This window comes from Syngnathoides biaculeatus, chromosome 22, assembly GCF_019802595.1.
Source record: "Syngnathoides biaculeatus isolate LvHL_M chromosome 22, ASM1980259v1, whole genome shotgun sequence".
Lineage (NCBI taxonomy): Eukaryota > Metazoa > Chordata > Actinopteri > Syngnathiformes > Syngnathidae > Syngnathoides > Syngnathoides biaculeatus.
The window spans coordinates 2,804,529-2,830,343 of record NC_084661.1 but is presented as its reverse complement, the minus strand read 5'-3'; the positions used below and the strand labels follow the sequence as shown (position 1 = coordinate 2,830,343).

The 25,815-nt window shown below is 44.5% G+C and overlaps 1 protein-coding gene and 1 long non-coding RNA gene across 3 annotated transcripts in view; one reads left to right on the top strand and one right to left on the bottom strand.

Moving 5' to 3' along the window:
• LOC133495270 (uncharacterized) overlaps positions 1 to 12,160 on the top strand; it is a 35,377-nt gene extending 23,217 nt beyond the window's left edge. For both annotated transcript variants that reach the window (XR_009793528.1, XR_009793530.1), the window contains exon 4: positions 11,928 to 12,160. This is a non-coding gene — a long non-coding RNA (uncharacterized LOC133495270). The remainder of the gene's footprint in view (positions 1 to 11,927) is intronic.
• A 2,310-nt stretch (positions 12,161 to 14,470) lies between these two features.
• On the bottom strand, positions 14,471 to 20,044 carry hhex (hematopoietically expressed homeobox). The gene is made up of 4 exons (XM_061810490.1): positions 19,515 to 20,044; positions 15,595 to 15,773; positions 15,427 to 15,477; positions 14,471 to 15,342 (listed from the first exon to the last, which is right to left on the bottom strand). Exons 1-4 carry the CDS (start codon positions 19,888 to 19,890, stop codon positions 15,085 to 15,087), a joined length of 864 nt encoding a protein of 287 aa, XP_061666474.1. The 5' UTR covers positions 19,891 to 20,044; the 3' UTR covers positions 14,471 to 15,084.
• Positions 20,045 to 25,815: the final 5,771 nt, after the last annotated feature.

Genomic DNA, 25,815 nt, shown 5'->3' with positions numbered 1-25,815 from the left:
AAGGTGCAAGCCAAAGGCAGCAACAACAGCAATAACCACTTTCACATATTCAAGAGCTAACGCATCTCGAACAAGGCAGGCTAGCTTGTTGGTAATGTACTCATGGCTACTCAGGAAGCTCCTGAAATCATCCCAGTGATGGCGCATGATAGCACATGAGTTTGAAAGCGCACCAAAACGGGCATCCTTCATTAGAAATAATGAGTTGGTGTCATGATCCTGCCGCTTCAGCACGAGCTGTGCGGCTGCGCTGATTGGGAGGCACACACCTGTGCCTCATGCGGCCTGATCATCCCCTGTATATATAGGACCCGGTGACGACTGGTCCTCCGCCAGTTCGTTGAGCTTTATGTCCCGTTCCAGCACTCTCGTATTCCTGATTGATCCTGTGTGTACCGACCTTCGTCCGTTCTCAGACCAACCTTGTAAGCCTGACTCCTTGATACTTCTGCCTGCGTTGATTGTTTCCCCGTGTACCGACTCCTGCCTGTCCGCTCATCTGTTCTCTTCGCCCGACGTCACAACTACCGCTGCTGCACCGGACTGCCTGCTCGATCCCCGACCTCTGCATACAATAAACGTGTCTCTTCTTGAACTACCTTGCGTCTTCCGAGTTCCTGCATTTGGGTCCTACCTCTCGTTCCGATGGGACGTGACAGAACGAACTGGCCATCACAGGACCCAGCAGGAAAGACCCAGCGTCGCTGGGACCGACGCAAAGTAGACCGTCAGCCGGAGGACCAAGCCTGTCCGATCCGGGTAGGCTCCCTGATGTCCTCCGATTCCGTGTCTTACCCTCCGCCAGCGAAGTACGAATACGTCCCGAACACGACCCGTCCGGCTCCTCATATTCTTCTGGACTCTGACTTTTCGGAATATGAGGAGGACCGTGATTTGTATGCCGGGCTGCCTGAGTACGACTCCGACGACTTTGATTTTGAGTCTCTTTGCCCGGCTTTTGATCCCAGTCAGTTTGCCCCGCCTTCCCGCGTTTCCAGCACCCGAGTGACTTCGCCCGGTAGATCCAAGTGCACCTATCGGTACGAGGGAACCCGCTTGGCCATCTACCCAGGACCTCCGCGTGGCGGCCAGAGGAGACGCCCCGGCCGGGCGCTCCCTGGTGTCTCTCGCTGCGCGGCAACGAAGACGCCGTCCTCCCACTCCTCGCCGGCAACGGTGAGACCGGCAGACCCGCAGCTGGTGGCGAGGCTTCCAGCCCAGAGGGAGGAGGTGCCACCAAATCACGAGGCGTTCTGTCGCGAAATGCGGGCACAGTTAGAGAGGCAGAGCGCCGAACTGGCTGCTCTCACGGCCCAGGTCCGGCAAGGATTGGCGATCCAGCCGAGCTACGCTGACGTCGCAACGGCGACGGACTCGCTGCTGACTCAGGTTCACGTTGCCGTGGAGACCGACCCGCCCCCTTGTCAAGTGCACGCCACAGTGGGAACAGACTCGCCACCTCAAGTGCACGTCGCAGTGTTGGCGGTTCTGAGCAGAGCTCACGCGGCAGTCGGAACTGACCCGCTCCCGAGACACGCCCACGTGTCAGTTTCGACTGACTCTCCGCCTACTCAGGTTCACGTTGCCCTGGAAACGGATTCGCCACTGCGCCACGCCCACGTTGCCGTTTCAACGGATGCAGTGCAAGCTCATGTGGCAGTGGGGACCGACCCGACCCCGCCTCACGTTGCTGTCCAGGAGGTGGCGACGTCTCCACAGCCGCTTCTCGTCCGTGCTCTGGAGTGGCAGTGGCGACTGGCCCGCGGACGCTCCACACTCCTGCTCTGTCGGCGACCGGCCCGCGGTCGCTCCCCGTTCCTGCTCTGTCGGCGACGGGCACGCCCTCACGTTCCTGTCCAGGAGGTGGCAACAGTTCCCCAGCCGCCTCACGCTCCCGTCCAGGAGGAGGTGGAGTTGGTGATGCTGCTGCCGCCTTCTCACGTTCCTGTCCAGGAGGCGGCGGTACTGGCGCCGCCTTCTCAAGTTGCTGTCCGGGAGGGGGCGGCGATGGCGCCGCCTTCTCAAGTTGCTGTCCAGGAGGGGGCGGTACTGGCGCCGCCTTCTCAAGTTGCTGTCCAGGAGGGGGCGGTACTGGCGCCGCCTTCTCACGTTGCTGTCCAGGAGGGGGCGGTACTGGCGCCGCCTTCTCACGTTGCTGTCCAGGAGGGGGCGGTACTGCCGCCGCCTTCTCACGTTGCTGTCGAGGAGGGGGCGGTGATGGCGCCGCCGCCGCCTTCTCACGTTGCTGTCCAGGAGGGGGCGATGGCGTCGCCGCCGCCTTCTCACGTCCCTGTCCAGCAGGAGCTGGGGAGTTCTATGGACCCACCCAGGAGCTGGAGAGACTTCGGGGTGGCGGTCATGGCTCTGGTCCTGCTCTCCATCATCTTCTTCACTCCTGAGTTCGCCCAGCCGCTTCAGGACCTGGCCTCGTTGGCGACCAATCCCTGGTCGTCTTGCAACGACGGCGTGGGAGGTTCTCGTCTGGAGCAGTGGCCTGCCTCGTTCTGGTTCCTGCCTCGCCGTTTGGTTCCTCACAGAGGTCGTCTGCCCGAATCGCCCCGTGGGGACCCTGGTGCTTGGCGTCCGGGTCGTCCTCCTGACCTGTCCGCCCGGACGCCTCGTGTTTGGTGGCCTGGATGGCCACCAGTCTGGGGTTCGGGGGGGCGTGCCCTCCTCCGGACCCCCTTCCGCCCACCCCTGCCTGTGTTAATTGGTGTCTGCTTTTTTTCGTTTAGGCACGTCTGGGAGCCGTGCCTTTGGGGGGGGGGGGGTACTGTCATGATCCTGCCGCTTCAGCACGAGCTGTGCGGCTGCGCTGATTGGGAGGCACACACCTGTGCCTCATGCGGCCTGATCATCCCCCGTATATATAGGACCCGGTGACGACTGGTCCTCCGCCAGTTCGTTGAGCTTTATGTCCCGTTCCAGCACTCTCGTATTCCTGATTGATCCTGTGTGGACCGACCTTCGTCCGTTCTCAGACCAACCTTGTAAGCCTGACTCCTTGATACTTCTGCCTGCGTTGATTGTTTCCCCGTGTACCGACTCCTGCCTGTCCGCTCATCTGTTCTCTTCGCCCGACGTCACAACTACCGCTGCTGCACCGGACTGCCTGCTCGATCCCCGATCTCTGCATACAATAAACGTGTCTCTTCTTGAACTACCTTGCGTCTTCCGAGTTCCTGCATTTGGGTCCTACCTCTCGTTGCGATGGGACGTGACAGTTGGCTTGGCTTTCTGCTGCATGAAGACTTTGAAATCCTTATAGTAGTTCCATGGTTTTTGAATGTTGTCTGGTCCAAAGAGATTCAGTGCCCAGGAGACAGTTGTCATGGTGACTATATCTTTTCTTTGGTCAATATCCAGGTCTAAAAGGAAACCATTGAATAGATTTTGCATTCCCATCTTATCCTGAATACTGTTGACACCTTTGGACATACCACGATAAAATCCAAGTGTTGTGTGACTATCACAAAAGATTTGTCCAGCTGTTTCATCTCGGTTGAACTTAATTGCCAAAAATATGGTAGCTTGTTCATGGAATCGACAAAATGTTTAGACAGCGCGGTTAAACACAGTCACGTGTGACTTACATCAATGCAAAAATTATACTTGGAGAATTATGGTTTTGGTAGTGGTCAAACGGTAACTTGGTATTGTAAATGGTCAATCAAGTAGCAAGTTTTCCTTTAAATCTTGTAGACCTTCACTAGTCAAATGAGTAATTGCATGCATTCAGTTTGGCCACATAATGGTCTACATGATATTGATAACAAACTTTCTCAGTGTGTTTTTTATAAAAATGCGCATATCTGTGGTTTTCACATATATGCCCTTAGCCAAGAGAAGCCAACTCTAAATGAAAAATGATGTTGAAAAATGTAGTTTTTATGGGTATGTGGTTAATTTGAATTTATTCCCAGCATTTTGTAGAATTATAGCCCCCCTCTACTGTAAGCCGTTATAGTCGCCTCATGAATTCGCCTCTTTCATTCTCATAGGTGTTTCCATTCTGCCCCAAGCTAGCATGAATGCAGCCCTGCTAACACTCGCCGAGCAGCTAAAGGAGATTGAGAAAAAAACATCCTGGTTTGCTAATTATCTCTAATTCACTAATTATGATCTTGGATTCATGCAGTCTCATACAACCAACTGGCAACTAATGATCCGAAACATGAAGATTAAATACTTGACATTATTATCCTCAATGAGGTGCAGGTGAGGAGCTGCTCTCACGGCAGTGGGATGACCACGCCTCCCTCTGAAAATATCCCCCAGTCCAAGGCGCACGTCCCAGACATGACAAAAAAAACACCAATCAAGGGTGGGTGGAATAAGGCCCTGAGGAGGGAACAGACCCACACCCTGCTTGGTCCAGTGGACTTCCCGGCCACCCAAAGTAAGTTGCTTGGCTGAACGTTTCAGGAGGCCAGCGAGGACATCAAGAACACGGGTCCTTATGGGACCACTCAGCCGGACATCCATGAGGAGTCTCCCAATAGCGGAGAGGATCGAAACAAGAACGAGGGACAGCTTTGCGCGAATCACCGTCGAGGCATGGACGAAAGACAGCTGCTGTTGCTTCTGGTCACACACTGGCAAGGCATGGCCGAGGGTCGGTGGCTGCTGCTGCTGGTCGAGCATCGGCGAGAATGGGCAAGAGGCGGCGGCTGCTGTTGCTGCTGGTCGAGCCCACTTGATAACCCGTGGGGTGCCATAATTTAATTGAACATCCCACAGAGTGTCATCGAAGCCAAAATATACACGAATAGAGGGATATTAACATCTAGTCCTACATAATACATCTGATGTAATATACATCTACAAACATACACAATATACATATAACTTCCAATATGTGCAACTTTCATCTCTTTAGTACATTTAATACTCTCCCAAAATTCTTGCGAATCATATAGATGTTTTTTGTTTGCTTGTTTTTTGTTGCAAAGTAAGATGAGCCTTTATGTTCTTCTCTTTTTTTTGTCAGCAGTGGTTTTGGCCTTGGAACTCTGCAGTGCATACTATTTTTGCCCAGTCTCTTCCCTCTTGGTGTGTCATGAACCCTGACCTGAACTGAAACAAGAGAGGCCTGCAGTTCTTTAGAAGTTGTCCTGAGTTGGTTTGTGGCCTCCTGAGAACAGTCATCGCCATGCACATGGGTTAATTTTTGTAGGCCAGCCACTCCTGGGAAGCTTCATTACAGTTTTGTGTTTTCTGAATGTGACGATAATGGCCCTCCCTATGGTTTGCTGGAATCCTTATGCTTTAGAAATGTTTTTGTAACACTTTCGAGAAAGATGAATGTCAATTATTTGATTTCTTCAACAATACAGAGCAATGGAGAGTGTCGTAAGGAAGTGATGAAACGTGTTCAAGCGGGGTGGAACAGTTGGCAAAAGGTGTCTGGTGTTCTATTTGACAGAATAGTCTCCACTAGGATGAAGGGCAAAATCTATAAAACAGTGGTGAGGCCGGCCATGATGTACGGATTAGAGATGGTGGCACTGAGGAAGAAACAGGTAGCACAACTTGAGGTAGCAGAAATGAAGATGTTGAGGTTCTCGCTCGGAGTGACCAGGTTTGATAGGATTAGAAATGAGCTCATTAGAGGGACAGCCAAAGTTGGATGTTTTGGAGACAAGATTCGAGAGAGCAGACTTCGATGGTTTGGACATGTCCAGAGGCGAGAGAGTGAGTATATTGGTAGAAGGGTGCTGGGGATGGAGCTGTCAGGCAAAGGAGCGAGAGGAAGACTAAAGAAAAAGTTGATGGACGTGGTGAAGGAGGACATGAAGACTGTGGGTGTTAGTGAGGAATATGCATGAGATAGGCTTAAATGGGAAAAGATGACACGCTGTGGTGACCCCTAATCGGGACAAGCCGAAAGGAAAAGAAGAAGCTGATCGGTCATTTTGTTGCAGCTTTTTTAGGTCTGTTAAAGTGATTTCTCATTGAACAGATCTAGAGGTAATCAGCCTTGAATGTGATCAGTGATAATTAACCAAAGGTTGTGATCAGCCACAATTGACCCCTCCATAGAAATTGTGTCATCCGCGTCGCTGACCAATCAGAGGCCAGAGATCTGCATAAACCACGCCCCTTTTTGCACCTGCCGTTCCCTCAGACAACATTGCATGGTCCAGTATAGCTTTTGTTAGCGTTTTATCGCATATTTGGGTTCCTTAACAATAGATATGGTTAAGAGATGTAGTCACGAACTTTGTAATAGTGACGACAGGTATTCTGAAAGGCTAGTTGGTGGAGTTCATTTCGTACCCTTTCCAAAACCGAAGACCGAGTACGAAAAATTTCTTCGATGGATCGAACTTTGTGGAAGACCGCATGATGAACTGAATCCATCAACCGGAACAGATATGTTTGCACGAAGGTAAGCCCTATCTTTGATTTTCAATACATGTCTCATATGAATGAATTAGCAGTTCTTCGCTTGCATGACATAGCTACGTGTGAATGATTGACACACTTGATCTGTGTTGAGCGATATTTTGCGATGATCTGACTGCACAAACGTGTCTCTGTTCGGCACTCCCGAGCTAAGCTAAACTGGACTTTGTTTGCATGAAGGTATGCCCTATATTTGATTTTCAATACATGTCTCATATAAATGAATTTGCAGTTCTTCGCTTGCATAACATAGCTACGTGTGAATGATTGACACACTTGATCTGTGTTGAGCGATATTTTGCGATGATCTGACTGCACAAACCTGTCTCTGGTCGGCGGCTCACGAACTAAGCTAAACCGGAGTAGCGAGTCCTAAAAGCCTTCGACGTGCACGAGACACCAAGACTGAACGAAGGATGTTTGAGGACACTATAAAGTAGTGATTGTTGTACTCGGTCGGGACTTACGTAGGTTCAGCACTAATTCAAGAATAATTATTGAGGGGAGCGCGTGACGTTACACAAAGAAAACGAGAGAAACAACTCGTAAATCAGGCCTCGCCTTCTTCTTTTCCTTCATAAGGTGGTTCACAAAAGGCTATACAGATACACATACAGATTCTGCAGACAAGTGTGATAGGTAACACGAAAATAGGAAACTGTCAATGACAAATTCGTCTTTGGATTATAATATATTATATTATGTGACTTCTCGGTCTTCCTCTGACCCCGGAAAGATCTCGCGCTAATATCAATGGTTTCTCCGTCGAGATGCATGGAAATACCATTGAAATACCCCTCGCTGAAATACTTGAAGCCCTGCTGTCTGCTTTTCAACAATATTTCACTATTCGCTAAGAATGTGAGTGAGAAATCAGCTGGTAAATCGGACAATTTCGCTCTAGTCTTTTCTTCCTGCGCCGCCATTTTTGCTAATTGTTTGTCTGAGGTTAGCACACGTGGGGTGACGTAACTTCAGGAGGCGTGGTTAAGCGCCCTGTACGGAGGAGTCAATTAATTTATGATTCAACAAGTACAGTCCGTCATGAATTACAGATGTACAACTTTATTTAGCTAAAAATAGACAGCAATCCAGAGTCGATCATTAATGGGATGTTAATAGTAGCGGAAATAGCAATGTGTGACTCAGTGTCCTTCACGGAACACACATTTGTCATCATTACAAGTCCTCAGAAAGTCACCTGGACCTGTGTGCTAGCTTTTGGAGTACATGATACAATGTTTGCTCAGTTTCAACACAATTCAACTCACAAAAAATTTAACCTGCATTTTCTCTGCTGGAGGAGATTAAAACATGAATCATGATCCCAGACTGCCATGGCTTTGTTGCGCACCTGTCTGCATTAAGATCTGATGGGTGTTCGGTCATTAGTAATATACTCTGGAAGCTATTTTCCCTTTCACTGTCAACCTATGTGACATATTGATGGTTGTGCATAAAATCTGTTGTGCATCTAAAAAACCTTACGTCAAAATATCATCATGCATACTTCATACTAAATGATGTATGACACTGGACTTCAGTTCGTGATCATCTGGAGGATGAACTCAAGTGTTTCATTGTTGGGGTTTTTTTGGTTTCTTTTTGTAAATAGAACCAATGGTGTGATGCTGCCCAGCATATACAACACTCTTGATGCCCCTAACCAAGAAACAATTTTGGTCAATTTCCCCCCATTGAAATACATCCATTGTCAAGGGTATGGTGCTGACATCACTTTTTCTCCACTGAAGTTCTTTTGTTGACTGGAGATTGTTTAAATGTACACCAAAACCTGTGTTGATGCCATACTTTTGTTTTTTAATTTTTTTATTTGGACCACGCAAAAAATAATTGCAAGCACAAATTGTTCACAGAGTCCATGAAGCTCTACTTTGCCAAAGACATGATATCCATTCATATGTTGCAAAAGTTGTGATTTATCAAAATGTTGCAAACTTTTAACCTGAGCTATGTGCTATTCCTGCATGTATATATGAATGTCAGCTTTATGATTTGTCATATCAGATCTTTTAAAAGGGAGGAGGAGGTGATGGATAAAAAATAGCTTTTTTTTATTGGCACACTAATTCATATATATTCAGTATGTAGTGTATTGTCCTATTCGGCCCTCCCTAATAAAAGGCTGTTTGCTTCAGGCTTTTTATTTTTCATTCCTAATTAAAGTTTACTGTAAAACTGACATCCAAAAGACAAAAAAGAATTATGCACTATGTATTTAACCATCAAAATGTTCAACCAAATCACATGGATTTGTTATCCTTAATTTTACTACCCTAATACTAGCATATAATAAGGAATACGTATAATACAGAAATTATCATCTTTGCTGTGATTCTAAGTCTTCCATCAAATGCTACTTTGACACAAATGGAGGAGTAACACAAACAAATAGAGAGTACAACAATACACACAGGCCTGCTCTGTGGAAACAACTAATATTATAAACGCTTAGCTGGCTGAGTCAACTCCTTGTTGATAATGGTCAAGTCTACATGTATCACAAAACCCCGTCAAGGGATGAAGGTGTGGACACGAGAGGGAACGGCGCACATTTTAGATACCTACGACAGGAAATGATTCACACACAAATAATTTATTGCAAATAATTTTGTGATCCCCTAAGTTGCATCTTTTGTTCTGAAGACCCCACTTTAAGAACCACTACTTAGATGTCTATTCTTTTTAATCAGAGGTCTACCCAACCCAGTTCCGAGAAGGCACACCACTCGCTCTTTGATTTTACCTTCCTTCTTGTGTCTGTCTCACTATACATTCTTCTTCTTCTTCTTCTTCTTCTTATTATTATTATTATTATTATTATATCATACATACCACTATTTGTCTCTCTCCTTTTCGATCTCTGTATTTCCTCCTCGACCCCCACCCATTGCCTCCCCACCTCCGCCTTTGTGGCTGGTGGCGACACTACTATCGATGTAAACAGTGTTTTCTCTCATTAATTTATCAGCTCAGTGGAGGGGGCAAAGGGGGATAATGGCTTTCATTTGGCCAAGGTCAACAATCAGCGCATTCCTCAGTCGTTTAAATATAACCACACATTAACTTGTGTCCTCCAACACAGTTTATAGATTTTGTCGCAGGGCTGTGCCCATACTGTCCTGGAGTCATATGAGGGTTTTGCCCTGTTAAAGAGGTAATACAAAGTAACTGATTCCTGGTCAGGATATTGACTAAACATTGGAATGGTTAAATATGGCCATGGTCAGATGAAGTATCTGGTATCAGATGACCCTCAGATGGTTGTCTTTTCAAAAGATGCAAGGTTTTAAAAACTAGGTAAATTTCGTACAATTAGGTGCTTTAAAATGTCTTTAAAAATACCCCCCCCCCCACACACACACAAACATTTATCCCATATCCTATCTTTTATGATCAGTTAGCGTTATCTTGTCAAATGAAACACTGATGGGCAGGTGGAACCAGAAAACGTCTCACCGGGCAACTCGACCCAATACACCCAGTACCATGGTGATGACAACAATGACAGATCGTGTCAATGGATATTGAAGAAGGAAAAAAAAATAACAAAATAACGAAAGATTGTTGGTCATCATCACCAGTCCTCGGGAGAGGACATTTTTGGCAGTCCATTCAAAGGAGGGCTTGAAGTATGTTCACATACTTTTAATAAGATACGGCTTACAAGTATGCAAACTTATGAGCACAATTGTACATAAAATATATGCTGTCATATGTCCCCCCATGTCATTTTGGAATTAAAGTGTAGGCTACACCTTTTTAATAACCTTGAGGTAAGGAATACTGGAAAGAACCTGTACATCTCTTTGATAACCTCTAGAGGCAGTATACATTTATAGATTGAAAGGTTTCTTTCATTTTCTCCTATTCCTATGTATAATGCAGACCATTGGCTTTTGACATTTTTTGGCGGGGAGGGAGGGAAATGCATATTATATACGAGAAATTACCAGATATTATTTTCAAGTCTCCATATGTGCCCTATGATTGACCAGCGACCAGTTCAGGATGTCGTTTGCCTTTTCCCCAAAGTCCTAAAAAACCCCGCCTACCCCACCCCCACCCCAACAACCCCCACAGCTCTAAACAGATAGGCACTATAGAAAATCTATGGATGGATGAATATTGTAATACAATAGAATTATACAGTATCTTGGCAACTATTGTACTGAATCTAATATGGCTGAGTTGTTCTATTCCAAAGTATTCTGTGAATGCATGTGTGTCTGTGTGCATGTTGGCTATCTATTGAACATTTCACCCGTCAACTGTGTGTGTTAATCCTCCAATTGTTGACTTTACCCAGAGAAATTTGTGAAGCATTACACAATACAGTGGCCCAGATCAATGAGCATACTGTTGGATTTGGACGAATCATATGTGTGTGTGGCCACTGAACCAGGCCAAATGTATTGTGTAAATGTAATTATGACCTGAAAACTACCCCACAACACCCAAAATATCTTCTGAGTCCCGAAAGACATACACCATCCTGTCAAAGTACATTGTGCTTTGGACAGATATTTCTTTACTACCTATAATTGTCTGCACAATATATACATGTATATATGAGCGAAAAGTGTATGATGAATCAGTTGCCCTGCTATCTGTCCCTGCAGTTCTGAGAGTTCACTAAATTATTAACCTAATCTTCTTACTGAAAAACTCCCACTCTGTGTTTGCATGAGGCCTCGATGATAAGATATTTTAACTTGAATGTGGTGATGGGACAAGCATTGAAATGAACTGCTTGCTAATCTGTGAGTGTTTGATTTGACAAATCAGATTCGGTTTGAACCTTTTCGTGCCCAACTAATGTCCTTTACTCATAATGTGCTATGCAAAATTCTTAGGCTACCATGTCACTGTTTTTCCATTATTATAATAACCATGGAATACAATTATTTTTATTTGGATGTAATTTTCTCATGAGATTATTAGAAAAAGAGGGGGAAAAAAGTAACATTTCATATTTTTATTTGTCCATCCATGTGACACTTACGAAGCTATTTCCGGATATATACAATAAATGATCACAAGTACACTATTAGTTATGCCATGTTGTGCTATGAATGTCTACCGAACCAAAATCAAGTGGAACTTCAAAATTTCAGCACCTGAGATTGTACAATTTTGGACTCGTTCATTTTACGTGCACCGAGTTGTCCGAGCAGTCCCTATAATCACCAATATCACTCTATGCAAATATCTTCCTGTTCCCACTCAATCGTCAAGTGTCCGTCATCAGATGTCTTTAAAGGGTGAGTACTTTTGTTTAACTTGTCTACCGACATGACATGAGTGAGGGACAGGTCAAGGTTACCACTAATCGCATGGACATCGTGTGTTCGCAATGGCCTTGAGTTGCAAAAATTAAATTCCAGCCAGTAATATATTCATTCATTCAGTGTTGGAGGCAGTCATCTATCTGTTTTTCTGCTGCTGTCTCCACACAAAGATCTAGAGTAATGACATTATTGTTTTTTTATCACTAGTTTCAGGACAAGACAGAAAATAACAGCCCCACCCCGCCGAGGAGGCCAGCAGTGGAAACTGGAAGCGAAACAACGCCGAAACTCCTGATGCACACACTTATCCAAACACTTATAAACTTTCACAGAAAATACCTCCCTCCAACAACAACAACAACAAAAATAGAACAAGAAAAAAAGACATTTTCAAAAGTTCTGACTCCAAACCAACCACTCACACAGAGGAGCCCCAACAAAACTGCTGCAGTGCTGGAAAATACTGAACATGTGGTGGAACATGTGAATACATAAATATACCAAAGTTGTATGTATGCATGTGTGTCCTCTGTACTTTTGGCTTCACTGATGGTGGTACACTTGTCTGACTTTCATGCAGGTACCATGTGTTTGGTTCCAACTCAGTGATGGTGTGAATATGCGAGAGAATGGCTGTCTGTGTCTATATTTGCCATTTGATTGACTGGTGATCATTTCAGGGTGTTGGTCCAACTTTTGCCCAAAGTCAGGTGGGATAGGCTCGAGCGCCCCATGACCCTAATCAGGATAAGCGCTGTTGAAAGTGGATGGATGGCTGGATGGATGGCTGGATGGATGGATACTTTTTGATAGTGGCAGCTGGTCAATAGACGGATCTAGGGCGTCACCCCACCATGCACGCCGGTCACATTCCATCCATCCATCCATCCATTTTCTTTGCCGCTTATCCTCACAAGGATGCGGGGAGTGTTGGAGCCTATCCCACCTGTCAACGGGCAGGGGGCGGGGTACACCCTGAAATGGTTTCCAGCCAATCACAGGGGACACAGTTAAAGGGAAATTCTGGTGGTTTGCATTAACAACGTATCCAATAGCTCATGTAATATGGACTGTATCTTGAAAAAGTGATATTAATCCTCTCTCATTTAAGGGTGTTTTGAGAAGATTTTTATCGACTATTACGAATTTTCAGGGGCGCCGCCATTTTGGCGAGTCACATGACCTACGTGTGCAGATGTGACATATTACGTGCCGCACCTAATGCTCGATTACAGGGGACACAATTATGGCCGGCGCTGATTTTTTGGATTTATCCTCATCTGATGAAGAAATAGCAGTATAGGTTCATCAGGAAGATGGAGCAATACGTCCATACAGATTTGAACCTGTGACTGTAAAATATTGGGATCGTTCTTCGGACAGAATGACACAGAGTCTGACGAGCGAGCTCCATCGGTGGGCCCGAGTCAGCTCTGGAGGCCGGTCGCTCACCAAAGCTCCACATCATTCCCGTCGTAGGTCATGTGATTCACCAAAATGGCAGCGCCCCTGAAAATTTGTAATTGTCGATAAAAATCTTCTCAAAACACCATTAAATGAGAGAGGATTAACATCACATTTTCAAGATAAAGTACATATTACATGACCTATTGGATACTTTGTTAATCCAAACCACCAGAATTTTCCTTTAACAACACTTAATGATCTCATTGTTAATTCATAACCTTGATTTAAAAAGCTTTATATTAATTTAGTTTGATTCTTTTGTTTCTATACTCAGATTGCTCAATGGGTTCACACCTAAGATTTTGACAACCATCCACTTTCTGAGCCGCTTGCCGATTTAAGGTGAACTGCAACATTCCAGTGCCTTGACCTCCTCCAAGCCACATCACTGCTAGGGATCTATGTATCCAGCACTTTGGTGGTGACATTAAAGTTAAAAAAAAAAAACTGCTGTTTGAAATTAGCAGCGCAATTCAAACAACCACAGATGGAGCATATGCATCTCCAATTTTAATTAAAAACTCCTCTAACATAAAAAGGAAAGTATTCAGTATTCATTCATACAGCTGCACAAGACAGGTTAGTAAGTAAGTAAGTAGATAGATAGATAGATAGATAGATAGATAGATAGATAGATAGATAGATAGATAGATAGATAGATAGATAGATAGATAGATAGATAGATAGATAGATAGATAGATAGATAGATAGATAGATAGATAGATAGATAGATAGAGATAGATAGATAGATAGATAGATAGATAGATAGATAGATAGATAGATAGATAGATAGATAGATAGATAGATAGATAGATAGATAGATAGATAGATAGATAGATAGATAGATAGATAGATAGATAGATAGATAGATAGCAGGGTGAAAAGCTTTATTAAATTGCTAACCTGAAAGGTGTTTAATAGATGAACCTCTTAGCTCCTTCATGTTATATTTTGGTCTGTCACTATTGTACCCATATTTTGTGTTCGTGTGTCCGTGTGTGTGTGCATGTGTGTATGTTACACATCGTGCATTGCATTAAAGAAAAAAAGTCCCCCAAAAAATCTGGTTTATTCCCCCTCAAAAAAAAAGAATACTGTTAATCTGCATGAAGAGGTGCTGCTGTATCAAATTGTAATATATATAATATTCTAATTGTAATACACTATAATCTTGACAAGTCACAAAATTATTTGTGGTTTATGTTCAGCACGCTGTTTTTTTTTTTATTCCACACTCGCTGTTGTCACAATGGGGACCCAATTTGGGGAGCCAAATTTGATTTACAGTTTGAATTTTCATACAGTGCTTCTCTTTTCCTTTTGTCAACTACCCTTCAAATGTTTCATAATTTAATTTTTTTTTGACCACGTACCTGATTATTGACTATAGCAAAGCCTCGTCTAATTTTAACATAACATTATTTGATGTGGATTGAAAGCAATCTATTGTGATCATAGTGTTATCATTTTACAAATGCACAAATTAGGCAATCCCCAAAAAAGTCACGTTTTCAACATATGAATACTTTATTAGACATTTCCCTTGATCTTCTTCCCACATTGAATATTTTGATAAATGTCTGTTTAAAATGACATACAAAACGTATTTCTAATCTATTGGTTTAAAGTAACATATAAACAGTCACAGTCTTTCCAACTGCGTAATATATACAAAATATATAGCTTGGGGGGGGGGGCAGTAAGAGACCACTAACAAAGGACCTTTTTATGAATTTAATGCAAATAACTGCTCTAACTTAGCTTTATGGAATTGAGGAGGTATGTAATGTCAGTTGTTTATGGAATAAACAAAAATGTTCCCATAAAGAAAAATGAGAGCATCTGCTATTTTTCTGTGTTGTCTTCATTTTTTGCAGGTCGGTCGCATTGCTCGGCTTCAGAGCTGCTGGGTCAGTGTGAACTGATTGTGGTCCTCTATGTCAAGCTCGGTCTCTGTATCGTCTGAAAGGCTCCATTCCGGCTCGGCGAGGGACTGCCGCAAAGATGCGGATGGCCCACCGCGACCGTCTTCGAGCACGTTCGAGTCCATCGCAGTCCGCGTGTGTTCCGGGCTCGGGACCCCGGACCGGTCGCAGTTGCTACCTCCTTTGTCGCCGCACATGACATCTTCCGACTTGGCTCCTTGTGGATTTTCCTGAACCGGTTAAAACATGGAGCATCCGATGATGAATCAAAATTTTAATATGGTGTAAAACGAAAAGGTCGCAACAGAACCGACCTGTTTGAGTCTTCGCCACTTTGCTCGTCGATTTTGGAACCAGGTTTTCACCTGAAAAACACCACAGCAATGATTCCACAACCTATATATTTGATTAAATATGATTTCATGTTTTTTGTTTTTTTTAAAAGCACTGTTGTTATTTCTGTATTGTTCTTTTCTTCCGACCTGTCGCTCGCTTAGCTGAAGCATCTTGGCCAGTCTTTTCCTCTCCGGAGGTGAAAGGTACTTGTGGCTCTCGAATTTCTTCTCCAATTCGACGGTCTGGTCGTTGGAGAAGCGGACCTGCCCCCCTTTGCGTTTATGCAGGGGCCGCTGGATGAAGGGGCTCCAAAGCACAGGTTTCCCTGCAGCCCAAAAAAAAAAGGAAAAAAAAGCGCACAAATATTTTTAATAATTTTTGTGTGTTGGACACTATAGTCATTGATAATTACTTTAATTCTTTCATGTATATCCTCTGAAATTTTAGGCACATTACGTTGACGTTAAAAAAAATCACCCTTATTTGTTGCATTGAAGTAGACGCCTCGTTCTAAAGTTGTAATTAAACGGATATAAAAAATATTACAAATAATTATATTGGAAGATTTCATATATATATATACATATACATTTATTTATTTAAAGTTATAAATGTCTCTGTCCCTGGTTGTTGGGTTTAAATTTGAACTTCTAAATGTTTGACTAACGGTTGCAAGATATTGCATGTAAAAATTTATTTTTTTAATTAATTTTTTTTTGTGGACGCAAAGAGGGAAAATGAAATCATATATTTAATCGGCACTTAGTTTCAATTTAGGACCAACACTTGAAATTCCAACGTGTTCAAAGTTGCAGTTGATGTTTTTTTTAATTATTATTATTCAAGATGTGATTCCATTTATATTAATGACATATTTTAAGCATTAATTGGCTGAGGTGCTCTCTCACGGTTTGTTTAAGATCCTCCTTTCTTCCCCACGCTTGAAGAATGATGTGCAAACAACAGTGCAATTGTCTTCGAAGTGTCTCGATGGCATTTTCGAACTGGATTTCCAGTCCGCTTTTCCGTCCGGCTCATGGTGAGGACCAAACAATAGTTGGTACTCGCAGCTGCCGCACGCTGGCCTGCTGCAAGCACGCTTTCTTTTTTCGGGAAGGTCGTGACAGAGACTAAACTATGGCCGAATATCCGCTTCATGTGTTTCCTGCTTTGTGGTGTGATTATGGGCGATGGCACGCACCGACACACACGCATGTTCTCCTGTCATTTACACAATCAAAGTCCACTGTGGGCAATTTTTTTTTCTTCGTCAATCTCGTTTCGAATCAAGCATGAGCCAAGATCAAATTTTGGATGACAAAATTATTCTCATGTCAACCTTAATAATAATAATAATAATAATAACAATATAGACATATATCCCCCAAAACAATTAAATAAAATATTTTTGCAAGACAATGCAAATAGCAAAAACACTTATCTATTCCAGTTGAATCTCTCAAAAATAGTAGCCGTTTATTCAAATTAATATTTAGTGCTTGTAATACGCGGGGAAATACTTTGTTTTATTCTCTCGGAACAAAAAATTGTTGAGTGAAATAAAATATGATCGAGGTCATTTTCATAAAGTTGATCAATAATGGCAAAGACATGGCCCACAAACTTTCCTATTGGAAATAAATTTGTTGTACAAAAATTATTTTATATGAACTGATAGCAGTTATTATCCATCTGAAGGTCAGAATTGTTTTTAAAACGCAGTACATCTTTATTGCTATGCATCCCAAATGAAGTTTTATAATGTGCAACAGGTTACCTAAAGATGCCATTTCCATTTTTGGATAGGTAGGATTTTTCTGCTATTGCTTAATATCCCTTTCCCATGAGAAATAACACAAATGCATCTTAATTTCTTCAGAGGTCCTTTTCGTGCGTGTGTGTGGGTGTGATTTCTTTTTTCTTTTTTTGTCTCTCAACTTGTCTTTTCCGTTAATGCCATTGGAGAAAGATTGTTGCATTCCACCAGAGGGTTACGTGCCATAACGGGGGAGCCATTTTTCATTTACATAATAGCGGAGGGCAAAATATAAGGTGTTATTTTGGAGATATTAATGAATATCCCGGCATTACTGTCGTTTTTTACCATTAGGCCTATGATCAAGAATGCAAGAGTGAAACGGCTTTCATGGAGTGAAATGGCTTTCATGGTGACCCGTTATTTACTGAGGTGATCAAATAAATGAAACGTACTTTTCGATATGTGTAACGTAAATGATTGAAATTATGTCGCACTCATTCAGAAGTCGGTAAAGGTGTTGCCCTGTTTGCAATCATCAAGCAAGTTGGTCACATCCTCGGGCGGGCGAGCAGAGGAAACGCAACAATATGCGAAAAACGGATCCCGGGCTATCAGAGGCCGAGTGTTTCCTGAATAGGTCTGTATTGAGGATGTCGATAAAATAATCAGCGGCGTGCAGCGGGCTCCCGAGGAAGCGGCTGGCCGGAGCGACACAGGAAAACATTCAACAGCTTCGGATGGGGAGATTTACTCCTATCGAGAACGGAACAAGGCCCCGCAGCTCATTCCGCACGACACAAAGGTCACGTGACGCGCTTGTCACGCTCCACTGAAAACAACTTGCAACGCCAGATTGACGGGGCTACAAGACCCTGAGACAGTTCTAACTCCGAGTGACACCCCCCCCCCCCCATATATGTAGGATGGACGCCATGAAAACATGGCAGTTTCCTGCAACAATAACAAGTGCTTCGGGGGCAACATGGGTGTTAGTCACTTGGCTGACTTGTTCCTCTGAAGTTTCATAACAATAGAAGCCCAGGAAAAACCAGTTAAGGTTACCGCAAATCATCGCCACCAAAAAAAGCACACATAACCCCCAAATATGCAACTCATACATGTAGTCTGGTGTACTCCGAGATGTCACTCGAAGTGCGCTACACCCACTTTGATATGCATGCATGATCAAGCGTGATGCTGTCATGCACGTACATCGAAAAGTTTTTGTTGCCACGAGAGCAAAAGTCACAACGACTTCTGGTAAACCATCGTCTATTTTTAACAGTTCCACCACATATACCAGTTGAAAGTTAGCACGCAGTTACTTAACCAATACAAAGATAAAATGGATAGGCTTTATTTATTTCTTTTATCCAATAAATGGAGTATGGTTATCGGTTTATTTTCTGTCATGTACAGAAAACCAAAGATACTGATTGATTTCCAAGTCGGGTATTTATTTATTTAGGACGTACTTCTCAATGGAGTCCACAATATACTTTCAGCCTCATAACAACAATAGCTTGTACTGTAATACATGTTCATTTACACATCAAGTAAGACGCAATTAAGACGAAAACACAACAAAAAGAGGTAGGCCTATATTATAGAAACCTATTTTGGTGTGGCATATGGCCATGCTACCCTGAGAACGTCCGATCTCGTAAGCTAAGCGGGTTTGGCCCTGGTTAGTACTTGGAAGGGAGACCGCTAGGGAACTCCAGATGCTGTAAACTTCTCTCCCCGGCCAAAATATAGAGGGGTTGGGTCAGGAAGGGCACCCGTCGTAAAACTGCGCCGAACAAATATGCGTTCATTTGAGATGACACGCTGTGGCGACCCCTAACGGGACAAGCCGAAAGGAAAAGAAGAAGATTTTGGGATATTGTTCTATATATGCAAGTGTTCGTGTCGATGCGCTCTGCAGAGTAAAATCAGGTGGCTCAACAAACAACCGGAAATGGAACAATTGTGTTTAACAAGAGATATTAATTGTCAGTGGGAAATATTTTTCTAAAATGTCCAGATTCCACAAGAATAACACTGGTAGGAGTCCTAGTTTAAAAACAATCTTATCTGATCATTGCTTCCAAACGTAATTGTCCTCTTTTCTCCTCGAAAATAATAGAATAATATGTTCGTTTAATAAAATTGTAATCACGTGAAACCAATGTGGATGGTCGAATTAAGTAAATTAAAGTAAGGTAAGTCTCAATAACTACTGGGTATTGTTGTGTTCGTTCCAGAAAAATTATGAGGGTTTATTGTTGTTGTTATTATTATTATTTGTTAACCATAACAACTCACCGAGAGGATGGTGTCTTAACAGGGCATGTGCGTACTCCCCCAGCGGTCGGTGGTGCTGCAGATGATGGAATGGGTACACGGGGCCCACGAAGGGCCCGGCAGAAGCGTACGCGGCCGCGTGGTGCGGGGGCAGCGCCGGGTGGATCGGTGTCGGCTCATAAACGGGTGTCCGGTACGGGGAGATGAAGTTGGTAAATGAGGAGTTCGGAGATGGGAAGGTCGGCGTGGGTATGACCGGAATGGAGGATGAAGAAGAAGAAGACGACGACGAGGAGTTGGCTGTGGTGTTATCAGTCCTCCCGAGGATGTCTTCGATGTAGAAAGGAGTCGGGGGGGCTGGCTGGATGGCCGTCGAAGAGTAGAGTGGGACGCTCATGGTGGCGCTGTTTGGCCTTCTCTTACAACCTGCACAACCGCAATCTGTTTCGGACCGAGGCTCCCTTCTTTTCTGACCTGTTTTGCAGCGCAACTACCATTTGCTGCGTGCCTCCAAAAGACGATTTGGGTGTGTGGGTGTGAGGGGGAGAGGTTGTCCGATCCAACTGTTGGGCTGTTATCTGGCTGCAGGCGAGAAGTGGGCGAGTCACTTCCTCCAGGTGGCGGCCAACGTTTGTGATTGGCTCGGGAGTCGTTGCGCTGCAGTGATCACGTGGCACTTGACCAAAAGATAATTGTTGCTCACATCAACAAAGAGCACGCTGCGCAAATGCTCCGAATTGATAGTTTAGCAATACATATATAATAATAGATTCGTGAATTAAAATTGAATGTTATGAGAATTGCATGTTGATAAAGTTAGTTTTAATCATGGCATGCTGCAAAAAAATGGATTGACTTGATTCGAGTATTTACATTGCTTGCATTTGATGTAATGTTATTGTTTGAATTTTTAGAGGAAAAGAGGGGGGGGGGGTTGAGCAAGTTTAGCACATTTGAATCACGTGCATTCGGAAACGAAGTACTTTCTTCAGCTGCGAACTTCACTTGAATAGCATTTTAGTTAAATTTTGTAGGCGACATAGCTGTAATCAAATTCTGCTGTCAAAAATGAATGAAATATTCACTGAAAGTATGTTATTAAATGGAACCTTTATGCAGGACTCTCCGTGCAAATAAAGTGACTAAAAAACAACGTAATTCTTGTAACAGTTTAATAACCTATTGGTTCTTTATGTAAATATTTTAAGTTTAAGTGTGATAATACAGCAGGTGGTAAACACACAATAATTGTAAACCATGACCATTACACATAATTATACAGTTTTTATATTCATTAAAAATCTCAATTGTTTACGTGGACCTGTTATAGGGCAATAGACAATAAATAACAACAGTCAACAAACAAAGGCAAATATTTTTAAATAAATAATGCGCTATATATCATATTTTCGAGAAAAAATACGAGAAAATGTATTCCCACTAATTATCTGGGGGTCGACCAGGTAGGCTACTGTAATTTAAGTGTATCATTAGTAGCCTATTTCAAATTATTCCCGTGTAGTGCAATTAAGAACGAAAAAGGAGTTGCAGCTATTTTGCTCTTCCTCTCATCAAGCAGCCCTTAATTTATCTTGGAAGTATGTCGCCTTATACTAGTCTCCAATCGACATTCTGGTGCAGTTCGACAGCGGGTGATTCACTCATGAGGATTTGATTGATGAACGGAAGATAAGCACAGCATCAACTGATAATCACCCTGTGGATGCTTGCTCACCTCCCACCTCCGACATCCTGTTGCAACAGTTATCCATAGCTCCTTAGTTGCTTACGCACGCGCTTTGGATTTTTTTATGTGCAAAGTGACGAGCGGAAGTCAAATGCTTTTCGACAGAAAATCGAGGTTCACTCATCGACTCCAATTGTTGTATTTGGTGATATGTCAGGGGGAAAAAACATCCAACTTTCTCAACGGCTGTAATTTAGATAAAGAGGATCCTCGGAGCAAACAGAGACGCGAACAGCCTTGAAGACATGAAAGCCGGCAGCAAACGGCTAATATTTGGACTGGGACAATAGTTACAGCCCATTGATCGGGGCCAGCTTCCCTTGGCGTCAGACTCCTCCATGGCCAAAACGATTGATCATTTTCCAATCGGAGCAGGAGCCCTCGCATTTGACAGCTGGCCTCACAAAATGGACAACAGCAAAAACAAAGACAAAACAAAAAAAAACCAAAAGATTTCAGAATAATGCCATGCAGTGGCCGAAGGCATTTTTATATACGTTAGGAGAGAAAGTTAAACAATGTGACGACGTTCAATGTTTTTTATTCAATTAAACAAAGATAATATAATTATTTTTTTTCTCGAATGTAACAGCTAAAAAATACTACAATTGTTATGTTTGTACCCTATCATCATCTTTGTGAGATGGTTCTTTTTACACTGGGAAAAAAACTACATAATTATACAAATGAGATTTTTGCGATACTGTGCTATACAGGTCAATTATGAATTTGTATGTGCAGGGAAAAAAAAATCTAAATATTTGCAGATCCAAATCAGATTCAGCTGGTGTCTTGAGTTAGTAACAAAAACCTTCGATGGGAAAAAGAAAAAAAATCCATCATGTGACTGTAACATACTGTATAGACATGAACAATAATATAGCTGTCTGCATGTGCCCTGCGATTGGCTGGCAACCAGTTCGGAGTGTACTCGCCTCCTGCCCGATGACAGCTGTGATAGGCTCCACCACTTCCGCAACCTTCGTGGGGATAAGCGGATCAGAAAATGGATGGATGGATGGATGTCCTCTATTGTACAGTTCTACTGTTTTGGTCTTAAATTTCTGTCTAATTTGTCCTGCTTTCCTTACGAAAAGCTGGAGAGCCGACAGCATGTTTCACGCATGCGCAATGAGAGTCCCGAAAGGCTGTTTACTGTACGTGCGCATGTTGAATTCTTATCTGCCAACGGACATGCGCATAATTGGCTTATGAGAATTGTTCAGCGGGAAACAGTCAGTGGTTCAGTTCATCACCGAGTCACAATGAGTGAAATTAATTTAATTCAGTCTTTACATTCAGTGCCGTTTGAGGAAAAGAACAGTAGAATTTCAAGTGGTCGGCCTACACCTGAAGTAGTTGTCACAAAAACGGGGAAGAATTTCGTCCGTCACTTTCAAGCCAGCACGTACGAGAAACATAAATGGATAGGTTTCCAATGATGTCACCACAGTCCCTTGCAGTAATCAGAAAAATTAATGATAGAAAAAAACTTCATGTTTCACCTTTCACCTGTGTTCTCTGACCTCTATGACACACAAGATGCCGTAATTGGAAACCTATCCATTGCTAGCTGGCTGTCCACAGGTCAGCAAACTGTTCTGATGTCCCTGTCTCCTTTTTACCACGGAACACACAATCTGGACTACAAGTGGTTATGATGATTTAAACAACACTGCTATGAGCAAGCACGAGCATGGACCCCCGCACATACTTTTGTGTGGTAAAAGGTCTCTGAATTGACTCGTTTTCTCCGCTCAAATGACCAGTGCATTGTCAACTCTACAAACTCTGTGAACTGTTCCTCACTCTGCCTCGGTAGAAAGAACATTCTCTGGATCAAATCAGCGCAATTCCATGTAACAGCAGAGATAGATACTTTTCATTAACACCACACTGACCATGTGTTTTTGTTTATAACGCCATTTTGGACGGCAAGATCGTGTCTACATATCATGGCTAAGAAGCGATAAGTGTATACCATAATGCTTTAGCTACAGTTATCATTTGATCTTTTATCTTGAAAGTCCTTTAACGCACAAACACTGTAACCAGAGTCGATTGAGGCACTTGTGCTGGAGTGAAGAATAAAGAAAGAAGACACATGTGAAACTCAAGAGCAAGTATCTGTCACGTCCCATCGGAACAAGAGGTAGGACCCAAATGCAGGAACTCGGAAGACGCAAGGTAGTTCAAGAAGAGACACGTTTATTGTATGCAGAGTTCGGGGATCGAGCAGGCAGTCCGGTGCACGGGGAAACAATGCAGGCAGAAGTGTCAAGGAGTCAGGCTTACAAGGTTGGTCAGAGAACGGACGGAGGTCGGTACACAGAGGTTCAGTCAGGCGTACGAGAGTGCTGGAACGGGACATAAAGCTCAACGAACAGGCGGAGGACCAGTCGTCACCGGGTCCTATATATATGGGGGATGATCAGGCCGCATGAGGCACAGGTGTGTGCCTCCCAATCACCACAGCCGCACAGCTCGTGCTCGCCGCCCCCTCCTGGACAGCAACTTGAGAAGGCGGCGCCATCGCCGCCCCCTCCTGGACAGCAACTTGAGAAGGCGGCGCCAGTACCGCCCCCTCCTGGACAGGAACGTGAGAAGGCGGCAGCAGCATCACCAACTCCACCTCCTCCTGGACGGGAGCGTGAGGCGTCTGGGGAACTGTCGCCACCTCCTGGACAGGAATGTGAGGGCGTGCTCGTCGCCGACAGAGCAGGAACGGGGAGCGACCGCGGGCCGGTCGCCGACAGAGCAGGAGTGTGGAGCGTCCGCGGGCCAGTCGCCACTGCCACTCCAGAGCACGGACGAGAAGCGGCTGTGGAGACGTCGCCACCTCCTGGACAGCAACGTGAGGCGGCGTCGGGTCGGTCCCCACTGCCACGTGAGTTTGCACTGCATCCGTTGAAACGGCAACGTGGGCGTGTCTCGGGAGCGGGTCAGTTCCGACTGCCGCGTGAGCTCTGCTCGGAACCGCCAACACTGCGACGTGCACTTGAGGTGGCGAGTCTGTTCCCACTGTGGCGTGCGCTTGACAAGGGGGCGGGTCGGTTTCCACGGCAACGTAAACCTGAGCAGGCGGAGAGTCAGTCGAAACTGACACGTGGGCGTGTCTCGGGAGCGGGTCAGTTCCAACTGCCACGTGAACCTGAGTCAGCAGCGAGTCCGTCGCCGTTGCGACGTCAGCGTAGGTCGGCTGGTTCGCCAATCCTTGCCGGACCTGGGCCGTGAGAGCCGCCAATTCCGCGCTCTGCCGCTCAATCTCCGCCCCCAGTTCGCGGCGGAACGCCTCGTGATTTGGCGGCACCTCCTCCCTCTGGGCTGGAAGCCTCGCCACCAGCTGCGGGTCTGCCGGTCTCACCGTTACCGGCGAGGAATGGGAGGACTGTGTCTTCGTGGCCGCGCAGCGAGAGACACCAGGAAGCGCCCGGCCGGGGCGTCTCCTCTGGCCGCCCCGCGGAGGTCCTGGGTAGATGGCCAATCGGGTTCCCTCGTACCGATTGGTGTACTTTGATCTACCGGGTGAAGACGTTCGGGTGCTGGAAACGCGGGGAGGTGAAACAAACTGACTGGGATGCAAAGCCGGGCAAAGAGATTCGAAATCAAAATCATCAGAGTCGTACTCAGGCAAAAAAAAAACGAAGACAACGACGAGGCGTTCAGTGTTCCAACTCATCCAATTTACCAGATGCGTGGCAGAGATTCAAGTAACACGCCGAACTCGTGTTCATGGGAACGCTTAAAAATAGAGCTCAAGAGGAAAAGTGCACTTTCCTCCTGCTGTGGATCGTGTCATGGTTCTGCCGGTCCAGCCCTGGCTGTGCGGGTGCCCACGTGTTCGCTCTGATTGGGAGGCGCACACCTGCGCCTCATGCTGGCTGATTGGCCCCGGTGTATATAGGACCATGGGGACGACTGGTCCGGCGCCAGATCGTCGCAACTCATGCCCCGTTCCAGCACTCCTGTATCTCTGATCGTTTTCCCGTGTGTACCGACCTCCGGCTGTTCTCCGACTGACCCCGTAAGCCTGACTCCTTTGATATTCCTGCCTGCCGATCCCCATTTTGGTGGGGTGAATTCAATTAAACAAACTGTAACTAAGCAGGAATCATTTCAGAAAGGCGTATGAATGGGGCACACTGCAATGTTATCCGTTGTTCAAACAAAAATGGCCATTGTAAAGCGTCTTTTTTTCGACTGCCAGCTGTGATCAAGAACTAGTGCAAGAAAACGGAGCAGTTATCAACCAAACAGCAACAATTGTGGCTCTCTCATATCAGCAGAGCTGATCTAGTAGCCAAGTCATTCCCTTATGTCAGAGTTTGCTCGGAGCATTTTGTTATTGGTAAGCACCTACTTAGCAACAATGAAGTTCTGTGAAGGAGAAGTGTTTTTTAGGGCCAAGGGCCTACATGACACTTGTGTGTGAATGCAATGCATGTCTCCAAAATCTGTATTTTCTGTTTTATTATAATAAGTTTACAAAAACGAGTTATCGGCCCGAGCTGTTTCGTGAGTTGAGTTAAAAATGTAGCCGTGGAAGTGGAGCAAGAGGTGTGGGCTCCACTTGGG